Source organism: Coregonus lavaretus (genome assembly GCF_964263955.1).
Source record: "Coregonus lavaretus genome assembly, contig: HAP1_SCAFFOLD_9133, whole genome shotgun sequence".
In the NCBI taxonomy this organism is placed as follows: domain Eukaryota; kingdom Metazoa; phylum Chordata; class Actinopteri; order Salmoniformes; family Salmonidae; genus Coregonus; species Coregonus lavaretus.
This window is the reverse complement of record NW_028158672.1, coordinates 1-16,881: the sequence shown is the minus strand read 5'-3', so window position 1 is coordinate 16,881 and position 16,881 is coordinate 1. Positions and strand designations below refer to the sequence as shown.

At 48.6% G+C, this 16,881-nt stretch overlaps 2 protein-coding genes across 2 annotated transcripts; one reads left to right on the top strand and one right to left on the bottom strand.

The window, feature by feature from the left end:
* Positions 1-703: 703 nt before the first annotated feature.
* LOC311123697 (chymotrypsin-like elastase family member 2A) lies at positions 704-5,657 on the top strand (the record flags this gene model as incomplete). The annotated part of the gene is made up of 4 exons (XM_084197941.1): positions 704-798; positions 1,080-1,360; positions 1,584-1,747; positions 5,478-5,657. Coding segments are annotated over 4 exons (720 nt in total), but the record flags the coding sequence as incomplete, so codon positions are not given.
* Positions 5,658-6,813: 1,156 nt separating this feature from the next.
* On the bottom strand, positions 6,814-10,258 carry LOC311123698 (mitochondrial import inner membrane translocase subunit Tim23-like). The gene is made up of 7 exons (XM_084197942.1): positions 9,867-10,258; positions 9,662-9,720; positions 9,431-9,524; positions 9,217-9,301; positions 9,004-9,062; positions 8,771-8,881; positions 6,814-8,644 (listed from the first exon to the last, which is right to left on the bottom strand). The coding sequence occupies exons 1-7, from the start codon at positions 9,961-9,963 to the stop codon at positions 8,526-8,528; spliced, it is 624 nt and encodes a 207-aa protein (XP_084054068.1). The 5' UTR covers positions 9,964-10,258; the 3' UTR covers positions 6,814-8,525.
* Positions 10,259-16,881: the final 6,623 nt, after the last annotated feature.

Below are 16,881 nucleotides of genomic sequence, written 5' to 3'. Positions count from 1 at the left end.
AGTTTATGTAAACTGGGTGTTATAAACTGGGTGCTTAGAGCTTTGAATGCTGATTGGCTGACAGCCGTGGTATATCAGACCGTATACCATGGGTAAGACAAAACATTTTTACTGCTCTAATTACATTGGTAACCAGTTTATAATTGCAATAAGGCACCTCAGAGGTTTGTTGTATATGGCCAATATACCACGGCTACGGGCTGTATCCAGGCACTCCGCATTGCTTCATGACTAAGAACAGCCCTTCGCCGTGGTATATTGGCCATATACCACACCCACTTGGGCCTTATTGCTTAAATATATCATGGGTATGACACAAAACTACTTGCTTACTGTTATATTTATGTTGGTAACTGGTTTATAATAGCAATAAGGCACCACACCTCCACGGGCCATATTGCTTAAATAGAACATGATGTCATGTTAGCTCATTAGCTGAGCTGGCCAATCAGCAGTCTACTCGCATGAAGATTTTTAATGACCGGTATACGGCCACACCATTCTGTTGTTGGGGTACGCCCACACCATTCCAACACAGAAAAGCTGCTTTTTAACATACTTAATTGCCATTTTTTGGAAGGACAATTATTTCACTCATATTGTAATTAAATGCAGGTCATATTTCATAGAAATCTGGAAACACTGGACAGTTACTTTAAAAGGGAGGTCTTGCTTGTGGGTTAATGGTACCTGTGTGTTTCAGGTTCGTCCCAGAGGCAGTAAGCACTACATCCACGTCTGTGGAGGAACTCTCATCCACAAGAACTGGGTCCTCACTGCTGCCCACTGCTTCCAGAAGTAAGACCAGTCAGACAATACAAACACACAGACACACTGCCTCCAGAAGTAAGATTTGCCATTTCAATAATGTTGTGTGATACCACTCATGAACTGAACTAGAAATAAACCCTAGGAGTGCTCTAATCTCTAACCCATACACCATAACTCGGTTAAGAGTAGAGAGAGTCAATAAAACTTATGAGAAAACATAAAGGACTAGTCGATGACCTGTGTGTAATGTGACAGTTTCAGTCTGAACCCTGTGTGAACTCAGTTACCCACCATGCTGTGTGTCTCAGGGGTAAAGCCGAGGATGCTGGGAGTTGGAGGATCGTCCTGGGGAAGCACCGGCTGAAACGTTCCGAGAAGCCTGAGAGGACTATCCCGGTGAAGAGGATCTACCGTCACGAGCACTTCCGTTACCCCACACACAGCGAGCTGGACTACGACATCGCCCTGGTCAAGGCTGCCACCGATATCGTGCCCAACAACCACATACGCTACGCATGCCTGCCGCGCAAACAGATCAACCTGAAGCCTGGACAATACTGCTGGGTGACCGGCTGGGGAGACACTCGGGGTAAGGAGGTGGGAGGAGAGGGGGAGGAGAGGGGAGGAACAAGGGTTGAGGGGTGTTGATGGTGGAGGGAAGCACACGGGTTGAGGGGGAGGCTGGAGGGAGACTATAACCACTTATGTGAACTAAAATTGAGGACAAGAGAGCATTGACCAGGGTTGTGTTCAGTAGTAACAAGAATGTTACGTAAAGGTAATCCTGTAGTGTTTCCCTGTCTGTGTACCAGGTGGGAAGGAGAATGTGTCTTTGGCTGAGGCTCTGAACCAGGCCCGTCTGCCCATCATCGACTTCAAGACCTGCCGTCAGAAAAAGTTCTGGGGAGAACGTGTCAGGGACTCCATGATCTGTGCCGGCTTCAGAGACACAGAAGGACCACCTGCTGCCTGCCAGGTAGAAAGGGAGGGAGGAGAGGAGGGAGATGGGGACAGAGAGGGAGGGTGGGAGGAAGGGACACAGAAGGACCACCTGCTGCCTGCCAGGTAGAAAGGGAGGGAGGAGAGGAGGGAGATGGGGACAGAGAGGGAGGGTGGGAGGAAGGGACACAGAAGGACCACCTGCTGCCTGCCAGGTAGAAAGGGAGGGAGGAGAGGAGGGAGATGGGGACAGAGAGGGAGGGTGGGAGGAAGGGACACAGAAGGACCACCTGCTGCCTGCCAGGTAGAAAGGGAGGGAGGAGAGGAGGGAGATGGGGACAGAGAGGGAGGGTGGGAGGAAGGGACACAGAAGGACCACCTGCTGCCTGCCAGGTAGAAAGGGAGGGAGGAGAGGAGGGAGATGGGGACAGAGAGGGAGGGTGGGAGGAAGGGACACAGAAGGACCACCTGCTGCCTGTCAGGTAGAAAGGGAGGGAGGAGAGGAGGGAGATGGGGACAGAGAGGGAGGGTGGGAGGAAGGGACACAGAAGGACCACCTGCTGCCTGCCAGGTAGAAAGGGAGGGAGGAGAGGAGGGAGATGGGGACAGAGAGGGAGGGTGGGAGGAAGGGACACAGAAGGACCACCTGCTGCCTGCCAGGTAGAAAGGGAGGGAGGAGAGGAGGGAGATGGGGACAGAGAGGGAGGGTGGGAGGAAGGGACACAGAAGGACCACCTGCTGCCTGCCAGGTAGAAAGGGAGGGAGGAGAGGAGGGAGATGGGGACAGAGAGGGAGGGTGGGAGGAAGGGACACAGAAGGACCACCTGCTGCCTGCCAGGTAGAAAGGGAGGGAGGAGAGGAGGGAGATGGGGACAGAGAGGGAGGGTGGGAGGAAGGGACACAGAAGGACCACCTGCTGCCTGCCAGGTAGAAAGGGAGGGAGGAGAGGAGGGAGATGAGGACAGAGAGGGAGGGTGGGAGGAAGGGACACAGAAGGACCACCTGCTGCCTGCCAGGTAGAAAGGGAGGGAGGAGAGGAGGGAGATGGGGACAGAGAGGGAGGGTGGGAGGAAGGGACACAGAAGGACCACCTGCTGCCTGCCAGGTAGAAAGGGAGGGAGGAGAGGAGGGAGATGGGGACAGAGAGGGAGGGTGGGAGGAAGGGACACAGAAGGACCACCTGCTGCCTGCCAGGTAGAAAGGGAGGGAGGAGAGGAGGGAGATGGGGACAGAGAGGGAGGGTGGGAGGAAGGGACACAGAAGGACCACCTGCTGCCTGCCAGGTAGAAAGGGAGGGAGGAGAGGAGGGAGATGGGGACAGAGAGGGAGGGTGGGAGGAAGGGACACAGAAGGACCACCTGCTGCCTGCCAGGTAGAAAGGGAGGGAGGAGAGGAGGGAGATGGGGACAGAGAGGGAGGGTGGGAGGAAGGGACACAGAAGGACCACCTGCTGCCTGCCAGGTAGAAAGGGAGGGAGGAGAGGAGGGAGATGGGGACAGAGAGGGAGGGTGGGAGGAAGGGACACAGAAGGACCACCTGCTGCCTGCCAGGTAGAAAGGGAGGGAGGAGAGGAGGGAGATGGGGACAGAGAGGGAGGGTGGGAGGAAGGGACACAGAAGGACCACCTGCTGCCTGCCAGGTAGAAAGGGAGGGAGGAGAGGAGGGAGATGGGGACAGAGAGGGAGGGTGGGAGGAAGGGACACAGAAGGACCACCTGCTGCCTGCCAGGTAGAAAGGGAGGGAGGAGAGGAGGGAGATGGGGACAGAGAGGGAGGGTGGGAGGAAGGGACACAGAAGGACCACCTGCTGCCTGCCAGGTAGAAAGGGAGGGAGGAGAGGAGGGAGATGGGGACAGAGAGGGAGGGTGGGAGGAAGGGACACAGAAGGACCACCTGCTGCCTGCCAGGTAGAAAGGGAGGGAGGAGAGGAGGGAGATGAGGACAGAGAGGGAGGGTGGGAGGAAGGGACACAGAAGGACCACCTGCTGCCTGCCAGGTAGAAAGGGAGGGAGGAGAGGAGGGAGATGGGGACAGAGAGGGAGGGTGGGAGGAAGGGACACAGAAGGACCACCTGCTGCCTGCCAGGTAGAAAGGGAGGGAGGAGAGGAGGGAGATGAGGACAGAGAGGGAGGGTGGGAGGAAGGGACACAGAAGGACCACCTGCTGCCTGCCAGGTAGAAAGGGAGGGAGGAGAGGAGGGAGATGGGGACAGAGAGGGAGGGTGGGAGGAAGGGACACAGAAGGACCACCTGCTGCCTGCCAGGTAGAAAGGGAGGGAGGAGAGGAGGGAGATGGGGACAGAGAGGGAGGGTGGGAGGAAGGGACACAGAAGGACCACCTGCTGCCTGCCAGGTAGAAGAGGGAGGGAGGAGAGGAGGGAGATGGGGACAGAGAGGGAGGGTGGGAGGAAGGGACACAGAAGGACCACCTGCTGCCTGCCAGGTAGAAAGGGAGGGAGGAGAGGAGGGAGATGGGGACAGAGAGGGAGGGTGGGAGGAAGGGACACAGAAGGACCACCTGCTGCCTGCCAGGTAGAAAGGGAGGGAGGAGAGGAGGGAGATGGGGACAGAGAGGGAGGGTGGGAGGAAGGGACACAGAAGGACCCCTGCTGCCTGCCAGGTAGAAAGGGAGGGAGGAGAGGAGGGAGATGGGGACAGAGAGGGAGGGTGGGAGGAAGGGACACAGAAGGACCACCTGCTGCCTGCCAGGTAGAAAGGGAGGGAGGAGAGGAGGGAGATGGGGACAGAGAGGGAGGGTGGGAGGAAGGGACACAGAAGGACCACCTGCTGCCTGCCAGGTAGAAAGGGAGGGAGGAGAGGAGGGAGATGGGGACAGAGAGGGAGGGTGGGAGGAAGGGACACAGAAGGACCACCTGCTGCCTGCCAGGTAGAAAGGGAGGGAGGAGAGGAGGGAGATGGGGACAGAGAGGGAGGGTGGGAGGAAGGGACACAGAAGGACCACCTGCTGCCTGCCAGGTAGAAAGGGAGGGAGGAGAGGAGGGAGATGGGGACAGAGAGGGAGGGTGGGAGGAAGGGACACAGAAGGACCACCTGCTGCCTGCCAGGTAGAAAGGGAGGGAGGAGAGGAGGGAGATGGGGACAGAGAGGGAGGGTGGGAGGAAGGGACACAGAAGGACCACCTGCTGCCTGCCAGGTAGAAAGGGAGGGAGGAGAGGAGGGAGATGGGGACAGAGAGGGAGGGTGGGAGGAAGGGACACAGAAGGACCACCTGCTGCCTGCCAGGTAGAAAGGGAGGGAGGAGAGGAGGGAGATGGGGACAGAGAGGGAGGGTGGGAGGAAGGGACACAGAAGGACCACCTGCTGCCTGCCAGGTAGAAAGGGAGGGAGGAGAGGAGGGAGATGGGGACAGAGAGGGAGGGTGGGAGGAAGGGACACAGAAGGACCACCTGCTGCCTGCCAGGTAGAAAGGGAGGGAGGAGAGGAGGGAGATGGGGACAGAGAGGGAGGGTGGGAGGAAAGGACACAGAAGGACCACCTGCTGCCTGCCAGGTAGAAAGGGAGGGAGGAGAGGAGGGAGATGGGGACAGAGAGGGAGGGTGGGAGGAAGGGACACAGAAGGACCACCTGCTGCCTGCCAGGTAGAAAGGGAGGGAGGAGAGGAGGGAGATGAGGACAGAGAGGGAGGGTGGGAGGAAGGGAGGAGTGGGAAAGACAGAGAGGAGGAAGAGAGGAGAAAGAAATACATACTTGTACTTTGTATTAACATTGGAATGTGATCTAACAATGTCCCCCCCACATCCCCTTTCAGGGTGACTCAGGGGGTCCTCTGCTCTGTCAGCTGGGGCGTGACAGGTGGGAGGTGCACGGTGTGGTGAGCTTCGGCCCAATTGGCTGCACCGTGGAGAACAAGCCCAGCGTGTTCACCCGCACCGCCAACTACATCCCCTGGATCGAGGCTACCCGCATCAGAGACTTCTTCCTGCATTAGACCACACACACACACAGAACCTAACAACCCCTCTGCACCCACCAAACTACAGCATTGTTTTTTGGGGAGAGGTACCATATTAACCCCGCCCCCTTCAACCTCTCCCCATCCCCGCTGTGACCCTGACCTGTGAGTCACTACATTGACATCAGACAATATTTGAATAAATCAATAAATGGTGCTTTCAAAACAACAAGGTAAAATCGTGACGTCAGCGATCTTCAAGGTGGAAAGTCGGAGCTCTAGGATGATTCCCGAGTTTCCGACTTGGATGACAGTTAAAAAAACTATTTTTCCCAGTCGGAGCTGTTTTTTTCCAAGTTCCCAGTTGTCTTAAAAGCACTGAGGTCGGAGCTTTCCGAGTAGCCCAGTTGTCTTCAACGTGGCAAAAGACTAAAACATTTTACATGCACCAATGTACGCTGATCAGCATTTCATTAATCAAGCCATCTGTCATTATGTTGTCAGCTGTGTTGAGTTGTGTGTTCATCTGTTATTCAGAACTCTCTATCCACTGAATGTGAATGTCAGTGGAGGCTGGTGGGAGGAGCTACAGGACAGGCTCATTGTAATGGCTGAAATGGAACGGAGTCAAACGTGCTTTCCATATGTTTGATACCGTTCCATGTATTCCATTCCAACGAGCCCGTCCTCCTATAGCTCCTCCCACCAGCCTCCACTGGTGTATGTTAAGGACAGTTTGTTTCGTAATCACACTCATGTCAATGATTCAATGTTGTTCTATGTCCATAACCTATCCATTTTGTCCTGTTAAATGTAAACATTCAGAATCAAGTTCTCCCATTTTAATGGTGCATGCAAAGGAACAGATTTGCAATTTATATGGCACTGATGACACCTTTACCTTCACCCCGTCCCCAACCACTTCCTGCTTGTACTCTTTCCTGACTACAACTCCCATCATGCAGTCTGTCACCCAATAAAGTCAGCAGAAAAAGCAGAACATTGTGAAGCTCTTCTTCCTAATCTAGAACACTACTGTTGTTAGTTTAGTTTACTGACCGATAAGTGTGTAGCTGAGGTTGTGGCAGTTCAAACCCTGTCGGTCACAATAGCATATCCCCCCCTACAGGCTTTCACCATATAAACAGCATGAGCACAACTGACAAAGACCCAGGGCAACATATTCTTATTTCCAATGTTTGTTGTATTGTTCTTACAGTGAATTTAACAGGCAAGGCGACACAAAGATAATACATACACTTCCAGTACTGTTTGAAGGTAACTTTTACACAGGCCAGCATCAAGTCCAACTAACAGGAAAACAGTACTCACTATGAATATATGCATTACAACAGTCTCTTTGCTCTTCCGTTTGATGAGAAGAGTCGTGGTTCCGTATCTGAAGGACTACAACCCAAATCGTCACGAGACAAATGACTACAATCATGGTTTCCAGCAGCTCTCTGATTGGGTCTGAGCCCAGTGTGGCAGGGGTGGTTCAATGGACCATGCTTAGATGATGAATAACCTTGCCTGAGAAGACTTGTTTTAGCACCCTGTACTAACCCCTTGGCTTTACCTCAGGGAGCTGACAGTCTTTAGGGTAGGGGAGGGAATGGCTGGCAGGGATGTAGCTCAGTTGGTAGAGCATGGTGTTTGCAACGCCAGGGTTGTGGGTTCGATTCCCACGGGGGGGCCAGTATGAAAAATAATGTATGACCTCAATATATAATTACTATTATATTATTATAAAAATAAAAAAAATTGTGTATGACCTCACTAACTATAAGTCGCTCTGGATAAGAGCGTCTGCTAAATTACTTAAAATGTAAAGTGGGCTACATCTTAAAAGGGCAATTCCACCACTTTTCAACCTCCTATTCATCATGTCAAGCACCAAACCAGTGTCTACATGTGAAAACAGTGTGTTTCTATGATCTGTGGTTAAAAACATCAGGTCCTAAAAAAAAAAAAAGATTCTGTGACATCACAGGGTAAAACAGTGATTTCCAAAACAGGCAACGAGTTTCTAGACCAAGGGCGGTATTTTCTTGCTTCCCACGTCACCGCGAACCTCAGTGTTTGAAAATCACTTTTGATGATGTCGAGTAGAACTTTTAAACTTAATTCCCCCCCATACAAGACTTAGAAATGTGCCGTTTTCACATAATGTTAACGCTGGTATTGTGCTGGAGATAATGAAAATGAGGTTGAAGAGTGGAGGGGTTGCCCTTTAAATACCCAGTCGGTAACACCAGCAGAGGTCTTCAAATGCATCATTCCTTCACCCCTCCCCTCTTAATTAATCACTGATCGGACCTGACTGGATCGGTGTAAACAGATTTCCACTGCATTGTTTCCATCACTCCAGTCATGTCAGATCAGTGATTACTTCGCAGGGAGAGAGGAGGCATGTGAAAAGTATTACAACAGGACCCCAGTCGCCCTCTGCTTAGTACATACTCTTAACATGACTTTACTCTCTTCCAGGCTACTGGACGCAGCATTGAATAATATAAACACAAGATACATTTCTAAAAACAGTTCCCAATACAATAACACATGAACCCCTTGGAAATAGCTTTTCAGATCGGTGGGGGTGAGAGGGGAGGTACCCCAAAGCGACAGGGCTCTGTCACAGGGTGAGGGGCAGCAGGGGCAGTTGTGTGTAGACAGAGGAGTGTTTCCTGGAGGTCATTTAGTCCATGGTTTAATGACATCTCAGTCATTCCTCCAATATCCCAGAACCCCTTCAAATTAGGAAGTGAACAGATGGGAGAGGCTGATATTTGTGGGAGGGGTTTAAGTATTGGCACCCTATTCCCTGAGGATCTGACCATAAGTAGTGCACCAAGTAGGGAATAAGGTGCCATTTTGGATGGAACCAAATAGACGGGGGCGTGTTCAGTAGAGACTTGAAGAGGAGGAGCCACCTCTGATATGGTCCCAGTTGCTGTAGAGAGCGTAGGCACCGGACAAGGTTAACCCCACCAGACCCCCACGCGCCACTCCCTTCAGCCCTCCTGAAACACAACACACACACACACACAATAAGATTTGAATGAGACAGACGATGGTGTTTATATGGCTCCATCTCAGCATGTACATTTCTCTAACACACGATGCACAGACAGGCCACACACACCTACCTGTGGATTTGAAGAGCATGCCTGTGAGAGTCCCAGCAGCCACAGTGTTGATGTCATCTTCTGCTCCTCTAGCCTTCTCTATGGCCACGCCAAATACACTGTACAACAACGCTGTACACACACACACACACACACCATGGTTAATACAATAATACTAGGGATAGCAGACCCTGACACCTGGTTGGCATGGTGATGAAGAAGCGATGAGGAGAGAGGAAGACGTGAGTGCTCACCAACAGAGCCCAGTGTGTTGGCCCACGATGCACCTTGTCTGGTCACCATGTTGAGAATCCTGAGGGCAAGTTCAGAGGTCAGATAAGCGAGCCAATCAGAGAGCAGTATATAGAGCACCATACCATAGAACATTTCTATTAGCATGACTAAGACCTGTCTCCAACGCGATAACACCAAAGACACATACTACTGGAGGAACATAGTGTGCTTACTGGACGTTGCGAGGTTTAGTCCAGCCCATTTCTCTCGTATCCTTCAACCCCATCCTCAGACCATTCACTGTCCCAAACGCAGCTCCTAGAGGCAGAGAGAATCAGATACAAGCAGACAACATCATTTCATCTGGGAGAGGGGGAGTGAAAGGGATAGACAGATGAGAGAGGGAGAGGCAGAGAAACTGAGGGAGGGAGGGAGGATGTGTCTCACCTGTGATACAGCAGCCCCCGATGGTGAAGAACGCTAGTTCAAACCTCCCTCTGGTTTTGTTGGCCCCTGTGGGCAGGATGAACTCATCTGTGTCCTGGAACACACACACACACTGGTTAACATCTGTGATCTTAGTCGACTTGTTAGTGGGAATGTCACAAATCAATTTTACATTCATTGATTGAGGTCAAATGTATACTACTAGCTAGCTAGCTAGCTAGAATCTCTTACCTGTACAAGGTAGCGGGGGTCGACATTGAGATAAGGTGACAGGGGGCTCATTCCAGTCACTGTGTAGAAAATTGGACAACACAACAGTTGTCACATTCAACATAAACCTTAGCCACCTTAGTGATGTCAACTGATGTCAACTTTTCTAGCTAACGCTAGTTAGCATGCTAGCTAAGTACATACATCAAGTTGCAGAGACACTTACATGGGACACCGGCGAGCTCTGTGTTAGAGTATTCGCCGCCTCCAAAGAGACTCCCGAAGCCGCCTTTCCCTCCCGATCCGGGGGCGTTGTTGTCCATTTCTGGGGAATATCTGGAGACTCACCCGGCAAATGCTTCGGACTGGAGATCCTGTTTGGGTGAACTAGCTAGCTAGCCTAGCAGACCAAACGTTATGATGCAATCCGAGGGACCGACAGTTCTCGTTGGAAAAGCTATACCGATATTTCCTGGTATCTACAACGCAGTAATATGTTTACGTTTCAATATGTTTGTACACTGTCTTACTGTAAGTAGTCAGGTATTGAACTGATCAGCTTTTTGTAATGGATGGTTGGGTTCGCTTTTTATCATGCTTCTCTGACCTCCACGCTCTGCCGTAAAGCGACCACACCCGTGATTACGTAAAAAAAAGGTAAACACAGCATTAAGGTGAATGACTCAACGTAAAAAGGGTGAAATAAAGCAATGTTTGAATTTGATACGGGACTATAACCATATAAAAATATATTTTAGATGACTGAAATTACAAACGCCACACATTCAGATGTAAATGAAACGTAAAGGGTCCGATATTTTCTTTTGCGACAGTTCATGACATCACAGGGTCAGTTAAAGTACTGATCAATTACGCTAGATGGCAGCAAAGTAACATTAAATCGCTCAACGCCAGTTCATCTGTTACCGAAAGACCAGACCAAAGATTATAATAACTAACTCCTTTCATCTTCCCTTTAATTCCCATTTCATCTGTGACCAGACTGTGGAGACCACCAGTACTCTCTTTGATTAGACTTTAATGTGTGTTAGGTGTCAGGTCTTTGTTCACTCTTAATCTGTTTTGCTTTGCATACACACACAAATCTTTTGGCTTGCGCCCTCCTTAGTGTGTGTGGGCCTGGCCTACACAGTCCGGCCATCTGTTGCGGGTCAGAGGGATGCTAAATACATTTATTGTGATTTAAAAAACGCCCCACAAATAACAAAAAACGTCATATTTAGATGCAGCCACTGTAGCAGCCTTGTGTTATTGTGTATTCAGCCCAGTCCAAGTGGACAAGTGGAGCGATGAAGATTGTCATTGTTGCTGTGTGTGTGTGTGTGTGTGTTCAAGCTGCCTGGCACAGTCTGTGAGTAACTGTTGTCTCTGTATGGGAGATACGTGAACCCGCTGGCCTCATACAATACCCTATTCAGTCTCGCACACACACTCACACACGGACTGACCAAGAGGCTCGCTCATCCTTAGCCAATCACCAGGAGGGAGGAGGGGGCACAACCCAAAAAATGGTGTATGTGAGAAAAATAGCTGTGACGTCATCTTCAATCTTCTTCTTCTTCTCTTTCCCACATGCACACTTGTTGCTAGATCTCCCTCCCTCTCTCTCTGTCTTTGCTATCTCGGCCCTCTCTCTTTTCTCTCAGCTGAACTAAAGCTGAACTAAGCCAGTACAGAAAGGGGCCTCAACAGGACCCTGGTGTTTATGCTTGCTGTCACAGAGACAAGAAGAGAACGTTGTGGCTCTTTAAACAGGCTCAGTGTTGTGTGTTTTACAATTGTATTTTATTTAGCCTTTATATATCCAGGTTAGTCTCATTGAGATAAAAATCTATTTTTCAAGTGAGACCTGGTCCAACCAAGACAGGGGGGAACCATGTTTCAGACAAATATCAGGCATAATAATTCAGACACACCATAAACAACATTTAAACATAGACACACATACATTACAATTACAGAAACATTCAAACGTCGTAGATAAAAAATCAATCATATGTACCACCACATCAAGTCCTAATGACAATCACATTCCTCAGTAACATGTGAGTCAACCAAACTTTTAAACTCCTCCAAGGAAACAAGATCCTGGTGTTTCAAGCTATGGTATGGTAGTAGGTGCCAGGCGCACCTGTTTGTGTCAAGAACTGCAACACTGCTGGGTTTTTCATGCTCAACAGTTTCCTGTGCGTATTAAGAATGGTCCACCACCCAAAGGACATCCAGCCAACTTGACAACTGTGGGAAGCGTTGGAGTCAACGTGGACCCGTATACCTGTGGAACGCTTTCGACACCTTGTAGATTCCATGCCCTGACGAATTGAGGCTGTTCTGAGGGCAAAAGTGTAGGGGTGCAACCCAATATTAGGAAGGTGTTCGTAATGTTTGTACACTCAGTGTAGATCACAGTATACCAATGTTTAAGCCTACATAGAGTCAACGAAGACCAGCCAACAGCACTATAGATATCACAGTGATGTGTCAGACACTTTTGGTTGGTAACAAACTTAAGGGCTGCATGATACACAGAATCAAGTGCATTCAGGGTAGTGCTTGAGGTCTGCATATAAATTAGATCACTGTAGTCCAACACAGACAGGAATGTACACAGTATCAGCTCTTTTCTGGCCTCCAAAGAAAAACAAGCCTTATGAAGGTAATAAAAACCTATTTTCAACATGAGCTTCTTTTAATTTTTTGTACATTTACCCCTTTTTCTCCCCAATTGGTAGTTACAGTCTTGTCCCATCGCTGCAACTCCCCTACGGACTCGGGAGAGGCGAAGGTCAAGAGCCATGCGTCCTCCGAAACACGACCCTGCCAAGCCGCAGTGCTTCTTGACACACTGCTCGCTTAACCCGGAAGCCAGCCGCACCAACGTGTTGGAGGAAACACCGTCCAGCTGGCGACTGAAGTCAGCTTGCAGGCGCCCGGCCCGCTACAAGGAGTCGCTAGAGCGCGATGGGACAAGGAAATCCCAGCCGGCCAAACCCTCCCCTAACCCGGACGACGCTGGGCCAATAGTGCGCCGCCTCTTGGGTCTCGGCCGGCTGTGACACAGCCTGGGATCGAACCCGCGTCTGTAGTGACACCTCAAGCACTGCCACTCGGGAGGCCCAACTTGAGCTTCTTTACCAGGTTCTCAAGATGATTAGTGAAGCTCTGCTTCTCATCCACTCAAACTCCCAGATATTTGTAAGTTTTGACTTGCTCTATGGAATTTCCTTCCAAGGTAGCAATGACATGGTTATCCGAGTGTTGGAAGCTATGGGCTAGTATTGGCTGTAGGCTAGATTAGACAGAGAGGACAGTCGTTTACCACATGGTCTGGCGATGGTCTGAGAGATCCTGGCAGTGGTTTAAAATACTTTTACTATTTATATTTTTCAAAACGTTTACTTCACTACATTCCTAAAGAATATAATGTACTTTTTACTCCACACATTTTCCCTGACACCCAAAAGTACTCGTTACATTTTGAATGCTTAGCAGGACAGGAAAATGGTCCAATTCACACACTTATCAAGAGAACATCCCTGGTAATCTCTACTGTCTCTGATCTGGCTGACTAACTAAACACAAATGCATCGTTTGTAAATGATGTCCGAGTGTAGGTGTACCCTGGCTATCCGTGAACAAAAAAAACAAGTATATTTTAGCAAGTACATTTACTTTTGCCACTTCTGTTTTTTTAGAAACCAAATACTTTGACTTTTACTCAAGTAGTATTTTACTGGGTTATTGTCACTTGAGTCATTTTCTATTAAGGTATCTTTACTTTTACTCAAGTATGACAATTGGGTACTTTTTCCCACCACTGGATCCTGGACTAAACATCATACAACTACAGACAAAACAGGAACAGCTGAAATCAAGAGAGCACACACACACAGCGTTCTAGATGCTTCTGACAAGTGCCTCTGCCTCAACCCCCAAAATGGAAAAATGACGCAGTATTTCTTCTTCTCCCGCTCACTCATTCTGGATCTTTCTCTTTTAGCCCTCTCTCCTTCCATAGGAATGTCATGTTGATGTTCTTGCTCCCACACTCTAGTCCAGTGGATTGCCAGATCATGCTCCTTCTCCCCCAACAGCTGCAGGGGCAGTATCCGGAACACAGGCCCAGAGCCAAGCCTGGGGCTCAATTACCTCGCTACACCCAGAGAGGGTGCAGGAAGGGCAGGGAGAGGGAGAGAACAACCCACTGACAGCCCTGTCAAAGCAATATTTTATAGGTCTAGCTCTGTCAGTGCAGTTTTAGAGACTGTACAGCAGTTAAAATATGACACATGGCTGTAGTTAACCGTGGAATGAGAGCGATACTGTACGTTAGGGAGAGCCACAGTGATCCAGTATAGTTCGCTCAGCAGATTTGACATTTTTAGTCATTTAGCAGACGCTCTTATCCAGAGCGACTTACAGTTAGTGAGTGCATACATTTTCATACTGGCCCCCCGTGGGAAACGAACCCACAACCCTGGCGTCGCAAGCGCCATGTTCTACCAACTGAGCTACAGGGGATGTGTTTGCATATTTGTGTGTGTGGGGGTAGGTAGGTGTGAGTGAGTGAGTGAGTATAGGTTGCACAATTGATTTGCTTCAGATTCCTCATCCTGGAATCTCCTTTTTAACATCTGTCTAGCCTGGTTCCTCTCTAGGTTTCTTCCTAGGTTTTGGCCTTTCTAGGGAGTTTTTCCTAGCCACCGTGCTTCTACACCTGCATTACTAGCTGTTTGGGGTTTTAGGCTGGGTTTCTGTACAGCACTTCGAGATATTAGCTGATGTACGAAGGGCTATATAAAATAAAATGGATTGATTGATTGAAAGAGCCATAGAGAGAGGACGGGAAAGGGGGAACAAGTGTATGTCTAGCGTACTTTATTTCTAAAGTATTTAAGTGTATTCCAATAGTATCTGCAGTGTGTCAAAGATTAGTACGCAGAAAGGAAGCTCTGAGGAAACTTTAGAAGCTACAGAGAAAAAGTGACGAGGTTTGTTAGTTGTTTTTAAACTACCAGTTTAATAATATGCTATCGTTTTCCAGTACAAATAGTTATTTTTTTTACCAGCTTTTAAAAAGTTAAAACAACAACAACACACTTTTTAATTCTCAGATTCACACAGTTTTATATTTTAAAGAAACCAAAGCAGAGACAGATATGAGTAGAGGTTAAAAGTACAGGACTGGTCAGTTAGTACAAAGAGTAGATTAATATACACTACTACAGAGTTAATAATCCTTCTTTACATACGGAAGTTACAGAAGGTAAGCAACACTGAGATTAACTTGATAGACAAGAATTTTCCAGAATATTTGAACGTTTTCAGTATTTACAGGACTTTAAAAACTCTCCGGACACTTGGTGAATGGCACATTGGTTGGAGGCAATGTTAGCTCTTAAACTGAATCAAAAAATATATTCATAGTAAGGTATACTGTTCTTATCTGAAAACATAATTTAATGTTATTTCTCACATAAAAAATATAAAATTGCATTATAAAGAGATGTTACAGATGTTATACATGTACAGTATTGTCCATGTTTTGTCTTGAAGGAGACGGTTTGTGTGGAGTGAAAACAGGCGAGGCGAGTTTGGAGCAAGGGCATGTAACACTCAACGCACACATCTAATAACACAACACTAAGCGATGGAGTGCGTTCTCAAAGGCAGACACGCACACAAATACATAAACATCACTCCCCCAAATAAAATAAACACACAACATTAATACTGTTCTGAGGAGGTCCTACTGTACTAACGGAAGAAACTGACCCTTTTGGCACTTCACTATCAACCCATACATAAACGTGTGGGTTTAAGTTAAACCGCAACATTGAGATGGTTTCTGTAAAATACACCACATCTCTTTCACTGAGTTGAGATATATAGAAACGATGGCGTCAGGTTATTTCTCTTTCATGGAGATTATAAACCCTTCATAAAAAGGCTGGTCTGTAACAGATCTCTCTATTAGAATAAATTAAGGCACTTTGTTCTCCGGATTTATATAATACTGTAATGTTATGGTTGAGACTTCCTGGAGAACGCAGATCTTTCCCATTAGATAGGCTCAGCTCACTGTAGAAAGGCAGGCATGGTGCAACAGTCGAGACTCGTCTTAGAGAGGACATAATGTGAAATTGGTGTGACCTGGTAAACCCCATTTAAGTAACATTTTGTGTGACAGTGACGTTTTGAGAACAGGGACAGACAGACAAGTGGGCGTGGAGGTTCAGTGTTCTCGATAAGTATAATAATGATCACAAAAATGACTGTTATTATTAGGATTATTGAATTATTATAATATTATAGTTCCACATCGACTCAGTGCAGGGCAAGGTATAGAGCCAGGCTATCTGACCAGTGCAGATTGGGGAGTTGTGGTTTGGTTAAAGGGGATTGTGGTTGGGTGGTTTGGCTGTGGGGTTCCCTATAGAACGGGCACATGGCTTGATAGTGTGGTGTTTGGGTGGGCATGGCTGGTGACTGGGTCCTGATTGGGTCCTGAAGGTTCGTTACCATGGCCGCTGGTCTCTGGTTGGTTAGGCAGAGGTGACTCTGGGGGAGGGGCGTGGCTGCTGTCCAGAGCATGGCAACGAGCGAGCCACGGGCGGAGACGGGCGAGTCATCAGTGGGCACAGAGGTCAGGGGTTAGTTGCCGTGGCAGCTGAGGGGTGGGGAGGGGTTAGACGGACAGACGGACAGACACAAAGAAATGAAGAGAACAGAAAAAAAAGACACACAGAAAAAGATAGAAAGAGATTAGTGTCAGCTAGTGGTGTCAAGATGACAACATGAAAGATCTACTGCAGTCACACACCTTCATAAGCACTACATTGAGAGTTATAAGTCAGTAGCCGCAGGTTGACATAAGGTCTGGCATCTGCAGTAAGTGACACGATGTGAGATGCCAACCAGTGACTGCTGACATAGGCACTTATGAATGCTTATGTACTGCTAATGAAGGCATTGCAAAGGAGCCTATGTAGAAGGTTTGAGCACTTTTACAGGGAGGCTAGCTGCATTACAGACTGAGAAACCATGGAGACAGCAGAGGGTATGGTTTCTTGTGAGGGTGTGACAGTGTCACTGACGTCTAAAGCTGTTTTGACTAACAGTTTTTCTCAACCCAGTCCTTCTGGACCACAAGTCGTCTCACAGAATCTAGTCCTAATCATCAATGCCTTGACGGACTAGATCAGACATGTGAAACGGCT